At 39.7% G+C, this 25,784-nt stretch overlaps 1 protein-coding gene across 1 annotated transcript; it reads right to left on the reverse strand.

Annotated features, from left to right (window-relative positions):
* Positions 1–2,761: 2,761 nt before the first annotated feature.
* ift81 (intraflagellar transport 81 homolog) lies at positions 2,762–23,791 on the reverse strand (the record flags this gene model as incomplete). The annotated part of the gene is made up of 18 exons (XM_083887349.1): positions 2,762–2,944; positions 4,016–4,061; positions 4,357–4,442; positions 5,476–5,547; positions 5,664–5,750; positions 6,874–6,963; positions 8,544–8,672; positions 9,766–9,915; positions 15,861–16,007; positions 17,424–17,519; positions 17,612–17,775; positions 18,686–18,770; positions 19,689–19,799; positions 20,103–20,168; positions 21,859–21,948; positions 22,031–22,211; positions 22,719–22,822; positions 23,648–23,791. The coding sequence occupies 18 exons, from the start codon at positions 23,789–23,791 to the stop codon at positions 2,762–2,764; spliced, it is 2,031 nt and encodes a 676-aa protein (XP_083743475.1).
* Between the last annotated feature and the right edge of the window lie 1,993 nt (positions 23,792–25,784).

Here is a 25,784-nt window from a genome sequence, read left to right on the forward strand (position 1 = left end):
GTCTAACAACACATAATGCTGCTTAAAGCATGTGCTTCTGCATAGCAGTATAAAATAAATAAATATGTGTGTGTGTGTGTGTGTGTGTGTGTGTGTGTGTGTGTGTGTGTGTGTGTGTGTGTGTGTGTGTGTGTGTGTAAATATCGAGATTATTATATAGAGCTGCCCTAATGAAAACCACTGAGTCAAAACACATTCGTTTATAAGTTTAAATATATCCAGGAATTAATAAAGCATTTTCAAGCAGTGTTTTTCAATAACAGAGTGACCCAGATGTTTTTTGTTGGACTGCCACTTAGACTCTCTCAGGTTTCTCCCAGAGCAAGACATTATTGGTGTAAATACTGAATACACTATATATATATATATATATATATATATATATATATATATATATATACATACATAAAATTTGTTTTGCTTTTTATTTACTATTTCACACAAGTCCCTGAGACAACCGGGCGTTTGACTTGAGAAGTCTCACATCTTATGGGCCATTACTTAAAGCACACAAGCTCACAGTGTGAACATCACTGTGGATGCATGCAGGTTTGCCGTCACACTGTCCTGACTTGCATGAACTGAACAGAGCCATAGCTAATGTTGTCAGTAACACCTATGTCTTTCCTGCTGAAACACGTCAGAATGGCTGGAATGGTTCTATAGGGTTGAGAATGTGCCACATATGAACGTGTCGGGCAAATCACAGACAGCTACACAAGAAGAGATTCACACCAGCAAAAGCTCTTTTTAGCTCAAGATTATACCCACATCTGCATTGCAACGGTAAAGACACCCCCTTTGCTATAGATGTGTGAGGACACCAGGTCAATCACCCACCCCACGTTGTGTTTTTAAGCATCACTGTCAGCTGTTTTGCAGGACTGGCACGTATCATCTGTTAACACATCTTCATAGGGTCCCAAGAAGCAGAAAATGCTGTAACAATAATATCCTGGCAGTGCCCAGTTGGACACCAAGCTGCCTTTTACAATGCACACTTGATCCATCTGGCACAAGAGCCACACATTTGGCTGTCAACAGCAGATTAGGTTTCTGTGGGAGTGATGGTGGGACCCTCAAACATACACAAACACATTTGTTGGGAACAACACAGGGAAACTGTAGCAAGTGTGGGCCAGAGTTTTCACTTAATCAGAAAAGTGAATACAACTGATTCCACTAAATATTGATTTAGACTAAGCCTTACCACTAAACCATTCTGCATCCATAGAACAGAGTGAACATACAACTCACTGCTATGAATTGTGCTTTCTTTATCCTAGTAGTATTCACTGTATGTCCTATATATATATTTAATTGAAATGGGTTAATACATCTGGATCAAAATTAATGGGCAAATCACAAAACATTTAAAGTACAGACTGTTGCAATGAACGCTCATTCACCACTTCATTAGGTATAGGGGACACCAAATAAAGTGACAAGAGTGCTCTTCTGCTGCTAAAGCCCATCTGCTTCAAGGTTTGACATCAACAAGTCCAGAGAACTGCCGCTCACTGGATATTTTTAGTTTTTCTGACATTCTCTGTAAACACTAGACTTGGTTGCGCACAACTATCCCAGGAGATTAGAAGTTTAGATGTTCAATGTCACTAAAAGGTACCGTATGTAACATTTATTGGAAGTTGCAGTTGAACATCCCTGTGTTAGAGAACTTATGTAGCCTTCAGTTAGCATCAGGACTCAAAACGTGTTTAGTTTGTCCATTGTGGGCTACTGTGAAAACATGGTCATGGAGGCCACCATTTATATATAAATATAAAAGACTCTTTCTAGGTTAATGAAAAACAACAATTCATACATCATGAGATGATTGGACAGTTCAAAACCAACAGAGTTAGTTATTTTATCTTCAATCCCATCTAAATCTTATCCACCAAAGCTTAACATCACATTTCTTTGCCTTTTTGAATCACTATTTAAACTTCAGCAGGTCCATGAGTGACCATATCTAAATGCCTAACTGCTGCCATGTGATTGGCTTACTAGATACTTGAGTTAGTAAATGGAACAGATGTGCCTAATATAGTGGTCGATGAGTATGACTATTTAAGAGGCATGAGTCAATGAATAGAAAATACATTTATTAAATAACACATAGAAAACCAGAACATCTAACTATGAACGTCTTGAATGTCAAAGCCTATGTTGCTATAATATGGATCTACTTGAGAAAATAAGTGTGATATAAAATAGCAGAAATAAGATGACCGTTTTATCTACATGTACAACGTCCAAAGCAATGTTGGTCCCACTGCATTCCAAAACTGGCAAGACATTCTGTCCGAGGCTGTGGCTGTGGTTGATAAAAATAGTTGACTGGGGTCAAATCCTAAGTGCTCCACTTTGTATGTTATCTTTGGACACTTTGATTGGAAGTGTATTCTTAAAGATGTGTCTCCAGAGGGCCAGAGAAAGTGAAAACCGTTGTCCTGCAACACCTCCTCGTACATGGAGTTTGTCTCAGGTTTGTGGATTCAACCTTGTTATCAGCAGAAGTTACGGTAACACAAGATAAACTATCAAGCAAAAGTCATTGTAGCGAACAAAATGGAGCAGAAAATGGAATCCATCCATTGAACCGGTTGTCTACAGTATACTGTATGTTCTTTAATGTCCTCCAACAGTTTACATGCAACAACCCTTTAATGTTAATGTTTTCAGAGATGTTACAGAAGAACTCTTTGTAGTAAATGCACTGTAGGTGACCTGTAGTTGACCGTGCAGTGACACATCCTTACAACACCAGCCTATCCTCTCCTCCCTTCTGGATGACTTGACCAATAGATGCCTGGTTCTGAGCTCGTATAAAACACTGCCTCTTGCACTCCATCAGCTGCTCCAGGTCCCGCCACATCTTCATCTGCTCCATGTTGTCTCCATGGCTCTCCCGCACCATCTTCTGCTTCTCACGTAACTTCTGAAGTCCACAGAGGGGAAAAGACGAGTCAGTACGCCGAAAGAGAACGGTTTCTCAAAAAACAACCACAAAAACAACATGAGTCTGGTCAGAGAGGTGAAGAAGAGAGTATAGACAGGATGGAGTGTTTGGGGTGATGTGTGACAGAAGCAAAAAGTGAAAGCTCTACAAGATGGTAGTGAGGCCTGCTATGATGAATGGCTCGGAGACACAGCAGCACTGTCTATAAGACAGGAGGTGACAGAGCTCAAGAACCTGAGATGTTCGTTGGGAATGACAAGGATGTTGAAGATGGAGCTGCCTGGCAGGAGGAAAAGAGGAAGACCACAGAGAAGGTTCATGGATGTTGAGGACATGAGGACAGTTGGTGTAACTGTCACAGTTGGTGAAAACACAAGGGAAGGGACAAGATGGAGGTAGATGACCTCCACGTTGAGGAGGTATTGTAATGTAAAACCAATCAAACCGTGTAGAGTTGATCCATGCCCTGCCAAAGAGAGGGGTGGCGGGACCATGTAGTGGAAAAGCAGCTTTAATCTAAGGCTGTGAAAACTAAATGGATTTTATTTCTTCAAATAAACCCCCAAATATTAAAATCTGGACCCTTAAATAAAAAAGCCTCCTGCACAACAATACAGCTATAAACACACATTGTATGTTGTTTTGTTATGTCCATGTCACATAAAAATTAAGATACATATTTTTACCTTTTTTTTGTTTTTTACCATTTTTACCATTTTGAAATGAATCATTATTGTTTATGTTATGCTGGTTTATAGATTAAAGGATAGGGGGGAAAATAACCCATCCCATTCTGAAAAAGTGACATACCAAATTCAAAACCAATTAAAAAATATGTGAAACCAAAAGGCAATAAGCACTCATTATTATTATTATTATTATTATTATTATTATTATTATTATTATTATTATTAATAATAATAATAATAATAATAATAATAATAATATAATTCTGTAACCCTTCTCTGTCCTGTCTGTCCTTAGACCATGTACTTGTCAGAGTATTTCCATGGCATCTGCTAGGTCACCTCATGGGCACATTGTATTCACCTTGCCAAGTAACTCCTGCTCTGAAATGTTCTTCATGTACACCTCCCTGTGAATGAAGCAGAAGATCATAAATCAAACACAAGGCATGATCGCAGCCTGACATGTCAATCTCACCCGCTGTGTTTAAATAAAGCAGCTGCGTATCAAAACATCTACAACAACACAAGATTAGGTAATAAATTCCTCAAGAATCTCGCTGTTTGTATGCAAGAATTAAATGGCAGCAGCTTAACTGGGGAAGACTGTTCTAGCATGGGCTTCCTGTGGTAAGAAAAAAGTAAAGAAAAAGAGCTGCTCATGTTGCGAGCAGGTGGTCGATGTGGCCCAGTGTATGTGCTCACCTGATGGTCTTCTTCCTCTCCTGTGGATCAGAGGACACATAGGCTTTCATCTCTTCAGCCGCCCTCTGTATTTGCATCTCAATGGTCTGTGGAGGACAGACAATGAGGAATCAGGTTTATCGGCTCCATTCACAGAGATCTGATCTTCAGTGGACAGCATTAAATACGACTGTTCACATTGAAATGTGTCTCCTATGACCACGTGTGATTACATCTGGCCTCACAAGCAAATAAGTGAACAAAAATGGACGTAGTCTATTTATAGTTTAAAAAGTTAAGCCCAGGAATTATGACGCAGTGGTGGTTAACCACCAGGGGGTGACTCCGTCGGTTCCAATGGTTTCTACTTCTCACTTGATTTATAACATTAGTAAACATTGTCCTCAGGAGTTAATGGTCTACATTTCTAGTTCTTCTTCAATAGAAGATTATCATTTTGTAAATGATGGCATATATGAGTGAATACCAGTGTGACTGACAGCTCGGATTGTCCAGTAGGAGCCTGTTTGCAGGTCTATGAACTTGGTTGCAGCTTCAAAATGGCAACCAGAACACTAATTCAATTTCTATATCATGTAATGTCTGCTTGCTACAACGAAATTATGTTTTTAACGAACTCAACTGCGCAGATGTGTCTGTTATCAATGTGTGTGTCTGCGCAAGTGACAGGAAAAACAGTCACTTGATAAAAGGAAATCATAATTATGTAAATTAATACAAATTGATTAGTGTTAAGAAATGCTGTAAAAATGCAGCAGATAAGTTGATGTCAGCTGAGGAGGTGGACTATGTTCAAAGAGGGTGCTGAAGCAGCAGTAGAATAGTTTCCTAAATGAGGTGAAAGACAGAAACACGGCAGCAGATACGAGTCCTGTAACCTCGCTGTTGACATATGAAGGATGCGCCTGTGGAAAGAGGAAGAGTAGGTTGAGGGTCTGATCAACTTAAGGGTTGTGCTGCGTCTCGGGTGGTGGAGACTGCTCCCATAACGTGTCAGGAGACTGCTGCTAGATTTAAAAATAAACCCAAAAAACTGTGATGTAATGACATCAAGCAGCTTCTAGTTTCACCACAGACCTCTGTGTCTAGTTACTTGTTTTTCAGCTTTAAAATACATGCCTCTGACATGGTGTTAAGACGATGGTATTTGTTTTCCTCTTGTGACGTCTCCTCCCTCATTGCCTTCACCTCCTGAAAAAAAAAACATGTGGAGAATGTAGCTGTACAATACGCTGCTATAATAAAATACAGGGTAAACATATTACATTTTTGACTTTATTCAAAGTAATGCAGGACACAATCAATACCTGCTCCAATTTAGATCTGTTGCTCTCCAGACCAGCAGCACAACTTTCATACTGCACCTTCTTGTCTTCATATTCCTGGTTTAGCTCCTGTTAAAATCAGAATCATCACTGTCATACTCAGGGACTGACAGACAAATGATTCCCGATACTGAGAACTGAGACAAATATGAAGAATACACATCTTCCTCATATTTAAAGCACTGTTTCACATCACTGTAAGCTGTACACAGATAGATACAGCTGGTTTTTGAGCAGTTTAACCCACAACAGGCTCTTACAAAGTCTATTTATGTCTTCCTGTTGCAGCTCTTCATTAGCAGACATTACCCAGTAAGAGTCGTTCTGGGAACACGTGTAGGAAAATGTAATCCTCTGCTTTAGCTCAGCGATGTGGGGGGCTTTCCCATCATGCATTTTTATTTATGGACTATGTAAATTACTCTTAATGGACTCAGTCCAGTAGAAAACATAAGCACTGTGCAAGTTCACACTCAATAGCTTGTAGCCTCACAGGAAAGAATGTACAATACTGTACGAAAGTCAGCTGAGCTGTTTTTATGTCTGTCAAACCTGGAATGATGAAAGTTGGTCTTATATATTAGCAAACATGTGTATGTAAGGCTCAAGCATGTCTTGAATACACTCTTTTCATAGCAGATAATTGTCAACATGAAACAGTAGCACAAACACAGGTTTTACCAGTAGCATTAATGCCCTCCAGGTGGTGTTATTTTATGGGAAGCTCACACTAAATAAATACTTGATACTTAACCTGTAGAAGCTGTTTTTGTAGATGTTCTGGTTTTCCATGTATATTTTAATACATTTGTATTTATAATATTAACTCATGTGAATCTAGTAATTAGAGGAGAATGGCCAGGCTGGTTCAAGACAGCAAAAAAAGGCAACAGTAACTCAATTATAATCAATGTATCAACCAGTACAACCAGGGTATGAAGAAGACCGTCAGGCATCCTGTGTACCCTGTGTGGGTTGAGAGCGAGAAGGGAGACAATACTGTTTTTCATGTCATTTGAATGTCCTCAGTCAAATATGGTCATTTAAATAGGATTTTCATTTGAGTCGGTGTCCAGTCATTTAAATAGGAAGCCAGTTTTCTTCAAAAACTATTGTTATTGTGTGAGGATTCTTGGGAATCATGCAGTGGTATCACTTGTGTTGGAAGTGAGGTGATGCGTGTGTTCCTCACCTGACACTGTTGTCTCATTGCCCTCAGTTCTTTTATAATTGGAGCGAGAGCCGACTTCTTGTCCACTATCATAGAGTTTAATTTCTTCACCTGTAAAAGACAATACAAAAAAATGTAAATAAATAATGTAAATTCAAAGGAAACACATCAAATATTTTACCAACCATGACACAGAGGCTCATATTGAGTTCACACTGTGTTTGTGTTTGTGTTTGTGTGTATGTGTTAATGTTTTGTTTCATCTTTAAAACTTTGTCTGGTAAAAACAATTATTTATTTCAGGAAAGTATCCCTCATGGAGACTGAAACTTGGTCCTAATAAAGTAGAACCTAATTTCTAGGGAACGCTCTGTATGTGTGTGTGTGCGTGCGTGTGTGTGTGTGTGTGTGTGTGCGTGCGTGGGTGCGTGTGTGTGTGTACTTTTGTACTTGTACTGTATTTTTAGGACCTAACATGAACACTGCCCTTGTCAGGACCAGTAGTCCTCACAGAGACCAAAACCTGGTCTTAATGAGGCAGAACCTCATTTCAGAGTAAGTTTAGGGCTAATATTTGAATTGTCGTTATGTTAAGGTTAGGGTTAGGCATTAACTAGTTATGGTTAAGATTATGGAAAAATCTCAGGCTGTCCAAATGAATGGAAGTCAATGAGAGCTCTGTTAGCTCTGTGGACATACTGTTCTCAGTGTCTATATCTAGAGGTAAAAGTGTCATTTGGTACTTTAGCAAGCACAGGCCACAGTAAATACAGAGCCAATCCAAGCTTCAGTGTGAAGTTGTAAGCATTTTCTCAAGTGTACCTGCTACAAAACTGACCAATAGAATAATAATACATAACTGCATTAAAATGACAGGGTGGTGAACATACCTGAAGGGATGAGGAATGCTTGGATAATGTTGCATGTTTACTTTGATAAAGGTACATGGACATATACTTAGCGGTGGTAAATTAGAGCTACAGTAAAACTAAAGATGATATATATTTGTTCAAAATCCTATCTGCTGGCTTTCTGCTGTTTATGCAACTGTGTTGTACTGAGAGAGAGCACAAGTGAGTCAGAGTGAGTTTGTGTGCACCCATACAATGTAAAGACAACCTCTTCCTTTCTTTCTTTACGTATGTGTGTACCAATGTTGAAATACCTGAAATGCCAGCATCCCTGTTACATTATTTTCTTTGTAGTAGCAATAGCAGCAGCAGCAGTAGTGACACGTGACACATTCCAATACCGCTATACCATGAAACCATGATATTTTTGCCTTTAAGGTAATATTACTGCCAAAACCTCATACCAGCCCATGCTTATGTAATGGTATGTTTTGCACAAAGTCACCACAGGCAATTTTCACAGCAGACAATCTGACAATGGCTCTGTTATGTAAGTCAGGAAAGTGTGACAGTGAGCCAACATGCATCCCGCAACTGAGGAAGCTAAATGGAACTCAGCCATCATCCATTTAATTATTTCCACCTGTGATTTTCCTACTATGGCCTGTCAAAATGTCCCATTAAGTCTTGACAGTGAGCCAGCAAACACCTTGGGACACCAACAGAGACATTATTTATTTTACCATTTACAACTCTGTTTCTTTTTCCACAATGACATGTCAAAATTGTCTGCTGTGAAACAAAGCAGACTTTCTACCCAAGACGTCGCTCTATAGTCACCATCTCAGACATGTCGTCCAGAGTGCGGCCCTTCTTTTCGTCGAGCTCGCTCTTGATGGCAGACACTCTCTCCAGTTCCTCCTGAGTGTTACTGTAGCCAGAGATTCCTTTCTCAGCTTCCACCTTTTGCTGAACAAAACAAAACACACACAAAGTAATGTATCTGTGAATTATTACATTATTATTAGTAACAAATTCAAATCACATATAATTTAAAAAGTCTACAATATATTTGCTGCTCTATCTCACCACAGACCATCAAGTTTCTATACTGGTCATTCTTCCTGCACCAAAGTCATTCAGATGTTTTTAGCCCACAGGGACACAGTAGCTGCTGGTCTACTAATGCCTCATTTTGTAAATCTGTGTTACTTGTAAATTCAAATAAATTATTTCAAACTGTTAAGTCACAAGATTAAAGACTTGATTGGATTGATGGAGGTAGCAGTGGATAAACAACTGATGTAAAATCGCTGATTTTCTCTATGGACTTTGGTACAGGAGAAGAAAAGGGTCAACAAACTTTAGTTTCCAGATGTAAAAAGCTGTTTAACATTGTAAAAACCTATTATTTAGATATTGTTGACTAAAAAGCTTTTCATGTGTAAGAATAAAAGCAACGTTATCACAGCAGCACAACTGTAATGGGAAGCCACGTCGCCAACTGGACATGTGACCAGCAGAAAAACCTTCCCTGCTCTAGCAAATCGTCATGTGGGATGCAGACAGAAGAGGAGAGGCAGATGCAGCCTTCATAAATAGCAGCTCTGCCTGCGTCAGACTGCCTATCAACGCGTCAGGTGCTGGGACCGCACAGAGGTGTCAAGCTATTTCCAGGAAGCTCCTACCACTTCATTGTTAACACAAACTGTGTGAATGGTTAGATCAAGTGAAAAAAAGCACATTTGAAATGGCAGTCCAAGTGCAGGGGAGGAGGGGTGCTGGTGCTGGTGTAGGGGAGATAGAATGGATGCTACAAGGCAGAGAGGACATTGAAAAGCAGAGGATTTCTGTGCTTCAGATACAATTTGGGATTTTGAAAATTATGATTACTGAAGATTCTGTTAATGCGGACACTCAGATGTTCCATAATCCAAGAAGAAAACTTATTCTCTTCTTGTAGTTGTATGTGAACTGCAAATGACCGGTATTAAAGATTAATAAAGGAATTCTTTCTTCTTTTTTTTTCCAATTCAATTCAAAAAAATGTCCCACTAGTTACCAGTTTCTGTTGAATGGCCTCATGCCTCTGCTTGAGTATCTCCTCTGTTCGCTGCAGGACTCCATACTCCGCTTTCATCTCAGCAATTTCCTGCCGTTTCTTCTTGTACACAGTTCCCTTGCTCCGAAGTTTCACCACCAGACGTTTCAGCTTTGGGGGAAAACAAAGAAAACAACCTAAAATGACCTTCAACTTGATGTAGAGCAGGGGTGAAAAATGTAAACAGTGCAGTTTGGTGCCTTCTTTACATCAGCAAACCAACACTTAAAAAGTGTTTAAACCTGATGTTGAGGGCATATGTTGGCTCAACACTCACATACAGTACAACAGTGAGGTCATGTGGCTGGTTAACAAACCGATGCTTATTTAGACATTGAGGAGTTATGGAGCAAACATTAGCATTTGTTTGGACTTTTGCTTTTGGCCAGTTGACAAATGTGAATCCAATATTAGTTTTTTTAAGATACTCTAGTTTAGTCTAATCTCATCTTTATGCTCATCTGGTTGAAACGTCTGGCTCTTTAACTGCTAAATAAATACTACTTCTCAAAGTTCACCAGCTTGTCCTTAACTTTTTCCATCTGATATCAGGACAGAAAAGGGCAAAAGACAGCAGCTCAACCATAAAGAGCTAAAGGCCTTCAAACATGTCTTCAAACCAAAATGACAAGCTGAAAGATGCTAAGAAAGAATGATGCTACAAACAGATGAGTGGAAATGTGTTTTCTACAGTTTCAGCACGACATGCAATTTCTTGGTGCCGCTTGGTGTAATCACTTCATACATACCTTTTTCTTGTTTCCTTTTTAAAGGCACCATATGTAAGAATGTGGCAAAAACGTTAACTACACTCAAATTCAAAATACTGGAGGCCTTTTAGGTTCTCCGCCATTGTAGCTCAGATGTAACTGGCAACCCGTGGTTGCTCGGCAGCTGAGACTCTACTGACTACAATGACTGGTAGATGGCGGTAGGTGGCGCCACATGCCAAAACATGATTTCAAAACATAAACATGATTTGCGGTCTGCAAAATATTGTTTTGAATGCGAATAGTTTGGCTGTACTGTTGTTGTTGGTGGGTTCAGTTTGTTATATGAACATTATTTCTGAGTCTCTGTGACATATTAGGAGGATTTTATAGCCTGTTGCTTTACATTTATTACATAATGCACCTTTAACTATGTTCAGTATGTACGGACAGACCTGGGTTAATTAACGTATAGATATAAAAATATCAAGACGATATTTGTTTCATTTGGTTCATTTTCAGTAGACGAAACAAATACAAAGAGGAGAGAACTTCTGAATTCTAGCCTCAAATTCACAGTTTGGGGATTCAATAAAAACATCTATCCATCTATTCATACTATTTATACAACATATTCATATATATACTGATAAATTATGTCATGTTTATACAGCACTACATTCTGCAAGTGTGTGCAGCCCCTGGCCTAGTGGAAAGGGAACTTAGCTTGTAAATGGAAGGTGGCCAGGTTGAATTCTGACAGGCCAAGGGCTATTGTACACTCTTAGAAATAAGGGTTCCAAAAGGGTTCTTTTACAAGGGCTGAGGTTCTACCTGGAACTGTTTGCTTCTGAGGGTTCTTGGTAACACTAATGGTTCCAGTAAAAAACATTTTGATCCAGAGAACCCAAGGTACCCAAAAAATGGGAGTATTGATTCAGGAAGGGTGTAAAAATATCCCTCTGTTAAATTAAATATGCTGTGATCTGTTGTGGTGACCCCAACAGAGGGTGAAGTTCTGCAAGTGTCACATATAACAAAAATTTATTGTATTATAATGTGATATAGTGTAATATCAACCACAGAGACCAAAATAAGAACATATTTTTCCATTAAGGGAATCCAATGTTCTTGTGGCTACTACAAGCACAAAAAATGTAGCTGTCTTTCTTGGAAATTGAAATGAAATAGAAGCATAAACGTGGTTTATACTTGTTGATGTGGTGTCCGGCACAGCTGAGATACTTATGAAAGGCCACGAGAGAAGACAAAGGGTTGAGCCAGGGGAGAGGAAGGATTAGAATGCAACAGTGACTCCAGCTGAGGGGCTGGAGGGCCACGCTATGATCTGACATTGTCACCCGATCCTTTCAGGTTCATGGCCAGCAATGTAGAGCAAGCAGCTTCATCAGAATAAGTACTTTAAGTGGATGTTGGGTCACTCCCTGCCCTGACTGTCTGCTGGGACACAATGAAACGTCTCCACAATGAAGAGCAGCTATAAATGAACATGGACACAGGAGAACAGCCCCAGAAATCATAGAATGTGCTTCATATCCTTTGGGGATCCAGGAGGCTTGATGTGTGTGTATATGTGTGTGTGTACATTTATTCTTTGTGTATTTTGGGACATCAAGGGCAGACAAGGCTGAGAGAGGAATTAGCGCAGCAGAATAATACTACACAGTGTCCCCGGCTTTGTGTCCCCAAAGCATGTGGCCAAAGTGGACAGCAGCTCAGCCACAACACACCTGTCTCAGACATGCAGTACATGGACACCGACACACACACGGGCATGCAGTAGGAGCAGACGCATGAATGGAGCAACAGCAAAGTATTGCACTTTACCCAGTTATGATAAAAGCATAAAGCAAGTAAGTGCCGCCATTCTGATTCACGATGGAGTCTTGTCTGATGTAAGGGTAAATTTATCCAGCGCGGTGAGGCTGGCTGACAAAGTGGTTTAATATTACGGGCCAACCAATGACGAGCAGATGCAGTCATCGCTCTCAGAGGGACCCTGCAGTTGGTGGGTGGCATGTGATGACATATAACCTGCAGAATGGAAAATACCTCTGATACAGTGATCATCTCAAAACTAATGACGGACTTTTGATAAGCTGCGCTTGACAAAACGTTCACTCCTTCATGGTCCGTCTCAAGGGCCCTCTTTGTCTATACAAACACGTCCCTCTCCTCGAATCAGTCAGCCACAATTAATTGTGATAAAGTGGTGTCATTATTGTAGAATATACAGTAGTCAGTAGTAGAAATACACTTAAGTGTCTGTCTTACATTAGTGGTACTGCTGTCACCACCCTGTAACAATGGAGATGTTGTTGCTTCTTCCTACTTAGTCAGATGATTGTTTTCCTTAAGTTGGAAACAAGTTCCTTATGGATATTTCACACCTGAGTTAGTGAAAACTGGTGTTCTGTTTCTGTTACTATACAACTCTACTGAAATCACTTGTACATTGCAGCATTTTGTGCAGGAATAGCAGTGTGTGGGGATATTCAGTTGTTCATGAGTCAGATGATCCTCCCTCAGTCCAAAAATGCAGAGGTGAACTGAACACTCCACCGTAGGCGTGAGAGCGAATGGTTGTTCGTCTCTATATGTTTGCCCTGTGATGGCCCCCAGCGACCCTCATGTGGAGGATAAAGCGGCAGACGATTAATGAATGAATCCGATCAGAACTTACAGTAAAAGCTAAATATAACACGTGGTGGTTAGCTTCGCACAAAAACTGAAGACGGGGGCAACAAATGTGTTCCAATTTAATAAAATCTAGCGAAACGATATTATTATCTTTACATGCATTGTGTACTTATGATGTACATATCCAATATGTGAGTGTTTTTTAGATACTGTATATCATTATGAACTTGTTTGTGCTTCTGTAAGGAGTTGTGTTTTCTTTAACCCTTTGAACACAGAGCATTTAGGCTGATTTTTTCCCCCATTACTATGTTAAATCATATATACAGGGGATATAAGAACGTGCAGTATAGAATATCTTTATAATTTTTTTTCAGTACAATCTAGGCAATCTGATGAAATAATTACTCTTTTTCATTTTCACCAACTATAAGAACCCACCTAAGCAAAATGTACTCCAAATTTTTAAAAGAGGATTGCATTTGTGAAATTTAGTCCGTCACAGTTGGCATGGCTCTGCAGTTTTTTTTATTTTATTTTTATTTTTTTAATGCCATATAAAATTAATCATACTTTGACTCTCAGACCTCTCGTTATGTAGTGCACGCATAGGAAAAAGAAGCGATTGCCCAAAGGATTGTATCTTATACAGTGGAGGAAATAAGTATTTGATCCCTCATTGATTTTGTAAGATCATCCAATAACAAAGAAATTAACAGTCTATAATTTTAATGGTAGGTTTATTTTAACAGGTAGAGACAGAATATCAAAAAGAAAATCACATAAGACAAAATATTTGAATTATTTTGCAATTCATTGAGTGAAATAAGTATTTGACCCCCTATCAAAACATTACTTAGTACTTGGTGGAGAAACCCTTGTTGGCAAGTACAGAGGTCAGAGTGGAATTTTGGACCTCTCCTCTTTGCAGATCTCTCCATCATGTACAAGACCAAATAACTTTCTAAGGACATCAGGGACAAGATTTTAGACCTGCACAAGGCCAGAATGGGCTACAAGACCATTGGCAAGAAGCTGGGTGAGGAGACAACTGTTGGTGCTATATTAGAATATAGAAGAAACATAAAATGACTGTCAATCTCCGTCGCAATAATTCATCTTGTGGGGGTATCAATGATCATGAGAAAAGTGAGGGATCAGCCGAGAACTACACAGGAGGAGCTTCTTAATGATCTCAAGGCAGCTGGGACGACAGTCACAAAGAAAACCATTGGTAACACACTACGCCGTAATGGATTAAAATCCAGCAGCTCCTGTAAGGTCCCCCTGCTCAAGAAGGCACATGTACAGGCCCGTTTGAAGTTTGACATTGAACATCTGAATGATTGGGAGAAGGTGATGTGGTCAGATCAGAACAAAATCGAGCTCTTTGGAACCAATTCAACTCGCCGTGTTTGGATGAAGAGGAATTCAGACTATGATCCCAGGAACACCATCCCCACTGTCAAGCATGGCGGTGGAAGCATTATGCTTTGGGGGTGTCTCTCTGCTAAGGGGACAGGTCAACTTCACCACATTGAGGGAAAGATGGATAGGGCCTTGTATCATGAAATCCTGGTCGACCAATGCTTTCTCTCAGCCAGGAAACTTAACATGTATGGGTCTTCCAGCACAACAATGACCCAAAACATACAGCCAAGGCAATGAAGGAGTGGCTTAAGACCATGGAGTGGCATAGCCAGTCTCCGGACCTGAAAGGATCGGGTGAGAAAGCTGAAGCTTTGAGTTGCCAAGCGACAGCATCGAAACCTTAAGGATTTGGAGAGGATCTGCAAAGAGGAGTGGTCCAAAATTCCTGCTGAGATGTGTATAAACCTGGTGATGAACTACAAGAAACGTCTGACCTCTGTACTTGCCAACAAGGGTTTCTCCACCAAGTACTAAGTAATGTTTAGATATGGGGTCAAATACTTATTTCACTTATTTAAAAATAAATTCAATCTTTAGTTTTATGTGTGATGTTCTGGATTTTCTTTTTGATATTCTGTCTCTACCTGTTAAAATAAACCTACCATTAAAATTATAGACCGTTCATTTCTTTGTTGTTGGATGATCTTACAAAATCAGTGAGGGATCACATACTTATTTCCTCCAGTGTATGTAATAATATTGACAGTTTTTTTCCCTCCTTGCCAGTAGTTCAGTCAGGTTCATCAACGTGACAGTTCACATTGGACCATGCCATGTGTCTGAAAGGGGGAGTATGTCCTTATCATGGGATATAAATAAAGACAAAGGTTTTTAGGCCCCATGTCTGTTTAATATGTGCAGCTGACTTGAATTAAGAGACAGATTACACTAAAGATTAGGGAAAAAGCTAACTTTGGGGCAGTTTGTCCAGTCCACTTCCTTGTTCTGGATATTCTCTCTGTTGTGTTCTATTTATGGCTCTGCATGGGAATGTGAGGGAGAGCAGGGAAAGGGAAAAGTAACATTAGACAGTGAGCCTGTGTTTGGATAAGAACAGAAATAGCCTCTTGTGTTTTGTGAGGTTTGCAGATCTGCTCGTATGCACTAAGATAATGCCGGCGTCTCTGCAGGTGATGTTAGTGGTTACCGAGCAACAACATATACTGTTTATGTAAAAAAAAGAATACCACCACAGCTCCGAGGAACTCCTAAGTTAGTTGCTATTCATTGAATGTATATTTTTGAACTGTGTACCTCATCTCCCCGGATCACCTCTTCCCCATCTGAGGTGTGTGCATGGCTGCTCCTCTGCTTCAGCTCCCGCTCTGCTGTGGCCAGTTCCTCCCTCGCTTGCTGAAGCTCCTCTGCCTTTGACTCCTTCCTGCGAATGATGATGGAAGCCTGCAAGAGTCAGTTTGTATTAGAAACACAAATGTGACTCTTTAACCTTTGGGAGATAGAATGCAGCTGACCAATGGGAATGGGTATGAAATATCAGCTTGTAAACAGAATGCACTTTATATTCTCTGACTGTCTCCATGACACAAGGACTGACATCATGGCACTGCTTTTACAATTCATCTGAATGAGGAGGAAGAGGATAACTTTCTCTTTCTCACATTTAAGGTGTGAAACCACAGGTGAGGGATCCACTCCCTGGATGGATATATATCCCTTTTATATATAGCCAAGCACCTTGCTTTATAGTCTGCCATCTTGCACCGCCATGTTCCTTCAGCAGCAGAAATAATAAAACTACTACTTCTATTACTACTACTTCTCATAATGATAACTTTATCTATATAGCATAACAAGGAATACAACTAGAATATTAATTAATTAATGGGATTAAAGGTTTAAAATAATAACTGAATAAAAAAATAAAGGTTTTCAATAAAAACAATCAAACATGAAGGGTCAAGATCAAATGATCAAATAAATAAATAAAAGTCAGTGTATAAAAATGGGTTTTAAGAAGTCACTGATTCTGTGAGGGAATCAGTCACATCAATCAGTCACATCCCAATATTAAACTTACATGCAGGAGATCTACACTCTTAGAAATAAAAGTGCTAAGTAGAACCATATAAGTTTTTTCGGCTTGTCCTCATAGGAGAACCCTTTTTGGCTCCAGGTAAAACCTTTTTAAAACCCTTTATTCAGGAAAGGGTTTTTAAAGGGTTCTCTGGATCAAAATTGTTCTTACTGCAACCCTTGAAAAACTCTTTCTTAGGTAAAGGGTTTTTCAGAAGCAAATGGTGCCAGGTAGAACCCCAGCCCTTGTAGAAGGACCCTTTTGGAACCCTTAGTTTTAAAAGTGTACACTCTTTGATGCCTCAGTACTGAGGAAAAAACATTTCAGTGAAGCAGGACATATTGTGTGTCCAAAATATTTGTATAACCATGCAGTAGATTCTAAAAACTGTCTGCAAATCACTTCTAATGCTACTTTTTGACAATTCTGTCAGTGAAATTTCAGGTAAAAAGATTTAAATGCACTGGACAAAACACAAAGAATGACTTGTGTATAAGGGCTTTATACAACAAAACGTACAACTGCTTTAACTTGTAGGTTTTCCTTGGAACTAAACACTGCAAAGATGACAATAACAGGATGAACTATTTCAAAACTATAAAAAGCACTCCTTCATGAGAAGATTGGAAAGAAAAGTGACCTATGCTCTATCATCCCTGCCTTGTTAGCGAACAAATAAATAATCTGCTACATCACATGCACCGTTCCCTGCAACATAAACAAAACCAACTGGTGAGTGACTAAACAAAATGTGACCAACAGAAGTTTTTTTAAGTCAATACCTGTTGCCTGTAAAGGGTCAGCTTGTCGTCCATGGGGTCATTTCTCATCATCCTCTTCTCGATCAGATGGTTTATCTGAGAATCAACTTCTTTAATCTGTTCCAGAGGACAGCACAGGGACACTCAGAGACGAACGCATCAAACTTTTTCATATCAAAAGGGATAAGACACCACATTCTGTTTCTGACCTTGTTCTCCATCTCCTGCAGGTCAGCCTGACCCATAGCTGGCTCTGATGCCACCTTCTGAAGGTACTGCACCGTGCGCCTCATACCCTCTAGTTCTTTGGGCAGTTTCTCAGAGACCATGTAGGAGTTGATCTTGATCTCCATTTCAAGCCTTTTCATTAAACCTGAACAAGACACATCATTTGACTGAGAATGTTAATCAACTGATTGCTTGAGTTTGTTTTATATAAAATAATAGTGATATTAAAGCTGTAGTGTGTACTTTTTGGTGATTTTGTTTTTATTATTCTGCCTCTGGTTGGTCTGTATGAACAAAATGATTCCTTCATCAGAAAACAGGCTGTTACATACAATACTATCAGACCAGACGTGTGTACAGTAACGACTGGGTTTTTTGGTAGAATTTGTTTCTAAAACCTTTCGTGGGAACTTTTTTTTTAATGTTTTCAGTCATACTCTAACCTGTTTAGAGTATGAATGTGCAATGACTCTTGCTGTTGCCTCCTGCTGTGTTGACATAAAACAAATCACTTCCTGTGTGCAGTGCTGGAATGTCACCGGATGACGCGAGATCTAAACACTGCTTTACTGAGAAATACAAAGAGTCATGTGGAGCTGATAGGCTTAGTCTGTGTAGTGTGAACTCACTTTATAATGGTTTAAATGTAATTGACATTTGTTGTAACTGTATTTATAAGTTAGAGTTGCAGCTTTGAAAAGGTCTTTGATTGATTTCATTGTTAAACAGCAAGTACTGATGAAGGGCAGCTGCATTCAGAGCACTTATTTGGGCCCACAAGGGAACTAATGGTGATAAGTGACTAATAATGCGTCTGCACTGTAGTCTGCATTGTACAGGTCATTTTAGAAGCTGTAAATGTGTAAATCTATCCTGTGATACCACAGGAGAGCAGACAACTTCAACATTTTAAGCTATATTATAGCACTTCAAAGATCAACATAATTAGAGGGTCTCAACAGAGGAAAGCCTATATTAGCTGAGAAAGCTCCCAAATCTCTAATGTGTCCTTGAACATCCCATCCAGCTGCATTCTGCAGAGGCAGGGTACTCACTCTCTGGATTGGCATCTGCTGCCGCCTGTTGCAAATCTTTCAACTGCTGCTGGGATCTTTGCAGTCTCTGCTCGGCCTGGAACAGCTGCACACACACAAAAAGATTAATAACACAGGTAATGTTGTTAAAAAAAAAATAATACTATACTAAAATAATAATAAACATCAATAACTTTCTAAGAGGCCAGAAATCAAATCTGCAATCCTTTCAAATATTTACGAGTAGGGTTCATTATAAATGATATTGTATTCATGTGTACATTATTTAATTGAGAATACATTCCAACATTCCAAAAACAACATTTCAGTTCCCATTTTAGTTCACAATGATATCAGAGGGCAACGAACTCTCTCATCTGAGAAGCTGAAACTAGAAAACATTTCACATTTAGGCCTAAACTTTTTGATGCAGATTTTCAGATCGATTTCATCTAAAACAGTGATTCCCAATCAGGGTTATCACGTTTTAATTAATTTACCAAACATCTCTTGGAAAATTATTCAAGTATTCACTACATCATGCACACATTTCCAGATTGATATCACAATAATCTTTAAAAAGTAGGTCCCAATGTAGAAAGCTTGGGAAACACTGAGCTAAAAGATTTGCTGGCAAATTGTTTACTGCCTTTTTATCAAACATGATCCATTCTATACCACTTCTTCCTCCACATGAGGGTCACGGGGCTGCTTGTGCCAATCCCAGCTGACAGGTTGCCAGCCAATTGGGCAATGTAGAATGTCCAATTAACCTCTGCATGTCTTTTAGATTTTCTCACCCACAGACCACAGATGCAAATTAGCTACAAGGCTAAATCGTGTGCAGCAGTAGTGAAATGTCACCTTTAAAAAGTACAAATAAACTAAAGTGAGAAAACACATTGTTTCTTTTCAGTCCTCTAAGACACGACATAAAGATTGGCTGGTCGGTGATAACTTTGTAAAACAAACCCAGGAGGAAAACAAATGTGTTTATAAACCATGGTTAATCACAAGCATTTACTTGGTTCTTCTGCTCTTGCTTCTGGTGAGTCAGTGCCTCCTCTCTCTCGCTCTCCACTCGCAGCTGTCTGGCCTGGTCCAGCATCCGCTGATGGTTGGACACTGACTCCACCTAGAGGGAAAACACGGTAATAAGTTGTCCAGTGTCGTGCATATGAACACAGTCAGCAGAAATACCAAAGCATCTCGAACAGAGTCAGGTTTCACCTTCTTGGCATTGCCTGTAAATAAGAACCTATAAATTAACACCTCTTTACCACATGACCCAGTCTTGTTAAGAATGACTTTCAACCTGTCAGGTCTATTAGAGGAGCTTGTAATGTATGTCTGGGATCATGTTTTCATTCCTCTGTAAATCCTAAAGACTTCCAAGCATGGCAAGAGAGAAAGGGCCTCCAAGAACAATCACGCTTACCCTCTTCTTCAGCCTCTCCACTCGTTTGATGAGTTGATCTTTCTCTTCCTCCATCGCACTAATGTCCTGTTATCAAAAAAGTTTTGAAAAAAAAGAGACAGTTTTAGTAATTCATCATGATTGAAATTCTAGAAACATTATACCATCCAACCGCCTTTAGAAGTTGAAAATATTGGATTGTGAAGCACCATGTTCCCCACTGTTTTGCTCTTGAAACTACCAATTATTATTTTCGCGATCAAGTAATCCTTTTGATTATGATTTTATTAAAATAAACAGTTTTGTCCATAAATGTCAAGAAAAGTTTGGTGTTTCACAGCAATTGACCCGCTGCCTCCTTCTTCTCTTTTCCTTTACGTACTGTAGGAGCCATACATGTAGGTTTTGTATTAATTCTGTGTTGATTGATGCTGGAATTGGTACACACTACTTGGAATTGGTATATTGGTGATGGGTGTGTCACTACCGGGAGTATGTGGCGATAAAGGATTGCTGTCCCCAGTTCACTGGTTGCTGGTTGTCAGTCATGACATAGGGTGAGCACGGTGGAGCGAAATCTTTGTTGACCGCATCAATGTGTATTTCAGTGTACTGTGTATTATTTCCCTTTTTTGTTATTAGCATGAGTTCAATGAGAACATTATGGAGTCGATTGTGCAGCGCTGTATAATAAAAGAGTGGTAGAGCCACAGAGAACTACATGTGTTTGTGTGCGTGTCATCACTTAGCTCCCGTGTTTAGCCTACAGTGACTCATCAATGAAGTAATCTAATGACGACTGGCCGCTATACATACCTTAGCAGGCCCGCTATTCACCGCTAATGTGTTAGCATCCACAGCTTTACACATTACTGCCTTCCTCTCCTTCCTTTTCCTCATTTTCTTATGCAATCGCTTTTTCCCCCGCTTCATTCCTTCTACCTCTGCACCTCTTCTTACCCTACCCAGGTGATTCCAAAACTGGGGTACTACTACCAGGTGTACGCAAAGTAGCCTGATGATATTTTGAAACTGGCATGAAAATACCACTGAACCAGTGAAAATGGAATTTGATGAGAGTGGGACTGTGAAAAGTTTGGGAACCCTAACCATTGCCCTATCCTATCACACTACCTCAAGTAGCGTGATCGAGCAAACAGGTTGACCTTTTGAGCTAATACAAAAGCACACTGTGCTTAAAGACTATATTCATTAAAGATGAGTATTTGAAAAGAAGAAGAAAGAGGAGAGGAGAAAAGAAAAGAATGTGATGGCCTGTGTAGTGTATGAGTTGATTCTGTTTCCAGAAGATGGCAGTAGTGCAATATCATGGATGCAAGAAGAAAAATAAGCATAAAAAGATGTCAACTGCCCAAAAGCACAGGAGAAGAAGAAAAAGAAGAGCATATTGATTTGAAAAAGAGATCAAGGGAGGAGAAGAAGAATGCAGTAATGCAACATCACTGATTCCAACTGCCGTAAAACAACAAGAACACCAGTGTCAGAAAAAAAAGACCGTCACAGTTTCCTGACATCCAAGTTGACATTTCTTTTTTTTTTACATTACTGGTCAGACAAACTGACCAGTAGTGTAAAAACCCAAATGTATTTCGTCAAATGAGAAAATATTTTCAAAAAATTACTGAAATGTTTAAAAAACATATTCAGATAGTTGCAGTTCATTTTGTGATGTGAAAGTATGGCAATTGTATGCAAAGAAAGTTCAGTGTCATGAAATTGAACATGGACAGTAAACATTATGGACTGGTTTGATTACCCTTCTGATTTCTGCTGTGGAGAAGCCTGAAGTCCTCAGCTGTTCACACTCCTTGTGATACGTCTTAAATGCTTCCACCAGCTCTTCATACTGTAAACACATCATATTAACACAAAGACTCTTCTGACTTGTAGGTCATTAGCTTATATGTATCTGAAACATATTGACAAACCTGGTGGCAGGTGTCATTGATGACATCGTCCTGCAGAAACTCGGCCGGCACCTCCAGTCTGACGAGAAAGCGAGCCAGGTAAGCCCTCTTCTTTAGTTCAGGAAGCCTCTGTAGCAGCCAGTGCAGGATCGGGTGGACCACAGGTTTGCTGCCAGTCACCAGACCCTGTCTGAAGGCGCTTCTGTAAGACACATTGTGTGATGAAAATTTATTTGGAGATAGTAAATAACAACTTCACTAAGATACTCTTGTCGTTGCAGCAAGAAGACCCGGGTTCAAGACCCGGTCGTCAAAAGGTCCTTTCTGCATGGAGTTAGCATGTTCTCCCCCTCTGTGCATGGGTTTTCTCTGGGTTCTCAGGTTTCCTCCCACAGTTCAAAAACATGCAATATGGGGATTAGGCAAATTGGACACTCTAAATTGACCGTAGGTGCGAGTGAGAGCGTGGATGATTGTTTGTCTCTAAATGTGGCCCTGTGAAGGACTGATCTGTCCAGTCTGTTCCCCGCCTATCGCCCTATTTTCTACATCAAATGGCTACAACATTCTGTCTATTTAGGAATATTTTCAAAAGCTTTCAAGGGCCTTGAATATTTTTTTATATTTTTTATTCTACTAATTCACAAACTTTCAAGGATTTCAACGACACGTGGGAACCCTGGATGACGCATCAGCTGCAGTTACTTACACGTCAGAAAGATTGGCAGGAGGTAAGTACTTCAGCATCCCCAGCAGCGCACACATTCTCTTCACCGTCTGTTCAGGCATTTCTTCTCTTATGTCGATAGATTGCTAAACAGAAGACAACAGTAAATTATGCCATATTTCACACGTTTGTTCATGAATAACTCATGTCATACCTTACTTTCTTTCTTACTGCTACGTTTATTGACACTGATGTTTCAAACACAATATTGCAAAAATGATCTATTATATTTCAAAAACTGAAGTGATTCATAATCTCACTCTTTTGTATCTGTAAATTCTGTTCATAGTCTCAGTTTTCTTAAATGCTGTGATAATCCAAAAGACAGTGACTTTAAATAGCAGCTACAGTTAACTATCCTATATGCAAAGTGTTTTGTATTCCCAAGTAAAACTGCAAAATTAATCACCAAGTATTTTGATAATTTATTATTATTATCTTTTTTAAATAATTAAAATACATTTTTTTAACCATTTGTCTATTCGTATTATTTCATTTCCATCTAATTATATTTCCATTAATTCATTCTATTACTGCATTAGTAAACCTACTACATAACAAATGTATTATACATGTGTACATCTTCAATACCCTCTTCCCCTATGTGAATGAATGTAGGCTATGTCCCACCCTTTACATTGTTAAGTTTCTCTAATGTTTGTCCTTTTACTTTTTCTTCTTTTAATGAATAATGATTTAAAATGTTAAAGGTATTCACCTATCTTGTTCCACATACACTCACATGCCACTTTATTAGGTACAACTGCTGTTCAGCACAGTACAAACAAAGGTGTAACTAATAAAGTGGCCAGTGAATGTATTTGTATTCTGCTTTTGTTATATTAGACGTGTTCGATAAGCATCACTGACATAACTGCAGTGGGTGAAGCAAAAGTGAGCAGCTTGTTTACCTTCGGATCTATTTCAGCCAGAACATCGTTTAAAATTTGCAGTAGCTGCATCGGCTCCAGACAGTCGAACGTGATGAGGTTGAAGTTTTTCTTGAACGGGTCTTTGTTGAGTTGCTCGACGATGAATTTCAGCTGCTCACTCATGTTGGAAAATGATGCAGTGACGACTCTTCTCCCTCTCCACTGGATTAACGAGCTAACGCAGAGTTAGCTTCCTGTCGACGGCTAACCTTGTTTGCCAGACCGTACAGAATAAAACCCACACTTTACAAGCCTACTACTGTTCGTGCTTACAATAGCAAACGACGATTTGCAAATTTGTACGACACAATAAAAAACATTTGTTCCGTCGTAACATGAATCTTTAACTCGCTCACTGAGTTTGTTGTCGACAGCCCCATGGAAACCCAGAGGTCGTCGCTGATTGGTTGCTACAGGAAGTGTTTTAGGAAACGCGTTCACGGGTGTTTCGTTGCGCAAAATATGCGCAAATGGATGGCCTTATCACTTGACAACACACGCAGTCAGAGGAAACGGAGCAAAAAACGCAACAATACAACAATAAACAAAAAAACATTACAGAAAGATGTCTTGAGCTCAGTTTTGTTGGCACAAGAATAGACAGGAATAGGCAGACTGCCTAGTCAAGGCACACCTCTTTTAATTCCATTTTAAGTACTTCCTATATTATTTATAATTGTTTTAATGTAAATAGTTGCATTTTAGCTCAATAGCTTCCAGGTCATGTGACCTACAGACAACATTTTTTTAATGTAAATATTAGCATTTTACTAACTTCCAGGTTATTTCAGCTACTGGCCCAAAATCAGTGCAGGATCACACTTGCTTAATGAGACACACCTCTTTATTTATTTATTAAAAAAAAAAAAAAATATATATATATATATATATATATTTTTTTTAATCTTTTCATACATTCATTATCCACGTTATATTTTGAAAACCGGAAGTTTCTACACGCTGCAGTAAACTAGCTGACGCGCTGACTTTCCCATTTGTCTCAAAGTTTGCAATAGTGTTGGCAGTAAGGGCACACTTGAAATGTGGGAGCGGCTGTCTTGACTGCACGAAATCAAGAGACGGCTGCAGTGAACGTGATACTGAGAGTATGGAAGAACCATCCAGTTTGGAAGAGGTGCAGGACGCTATCAGGGCAATGAAAAACAATAAAGCTCCAGGGCCTGATGGCATCCAAGCTGAGGTCCTGAAAGAAAGTGGGCCTGTCTTCCTTGCTCACATCTGCTCCTCAAAATATGGGAAAAAGAGGAAATACCCGCACAGCTGAGGGATGCCTAAGCCATCTCCCTCTTTAAGAAGGGTGACAAGGCAGACTGTGGGAACCTTAGTATTTCCCTCCTTTCCACCATAGGGAAGGTGTTAGCTCGGGTGTTGGCCAACAGACTCACCCCCCTGTCAGAAAGCACTCTTCCTGAGTCTCAGAGTGGATTCCGTCCAAATAGACGCACTACAGATATGATGTTCGTTGCTCGTCAGCTGCAAGAAAAGTGCCGGGAACATATTCAGCCTCTATACATAGCCTTCATAGACCTTACCAAAGCCTTTGACTCAGTCTACTGTCGGGCCCTCTGACTGGTCCTGGCAAAAATTGGCTGCCCAGAAAAATACATCCAAGTGTTGCGGCTGCTATACGTCAACTGTACGACAAATGTCTGCCACTGTATTGACTGGCTTTGGAGATGAAACGGAACCCTTTCGGGTTGACACAGGGGTCAAGCAGGGATGTGTTATTGCACCATCACTGTTCTCCATCTTCATTGCAGCCATCCTCCAACTTACAGGGAACCAGCTGCCACAGGGATGCCTGACTCTTGCCTCCCCAAACAAGTCCTCTACTTACAGCTTGCCCAAAGAAAGCGTGCCCCTGGAGGCCAAAAGAAAAGGTACAAAGATAACATCAAGGATAATCTCAAGAAGTGCCATATATGCCTTAAAACCTGGGAGTCTACAGCCATGAACAAGGCCGCCTGGAAGCAAACTGTCCGTGATGGGGTTGCACAGTACAGCAACGATCTCCACAGTGCTGCAGAGCAGAAGCGCAGACAAAAAAAAGAGATCACCTCCACTAAAAAGGTTCTACCAAAACCTACAACCACCA

The sequence above is a fragment of the Microchirus variegatus genome (assembly GCF_963457635.1).
Source record: "Microchirus variegatus genome assembly, chromosome: 3".
NCBI classification, from domain to species: Eukaryota; Metazoa; Chordata; class Actinopteri; order Pleuronectiformes; family Soleidae; genus Microchirus; species Microchirus variegatus.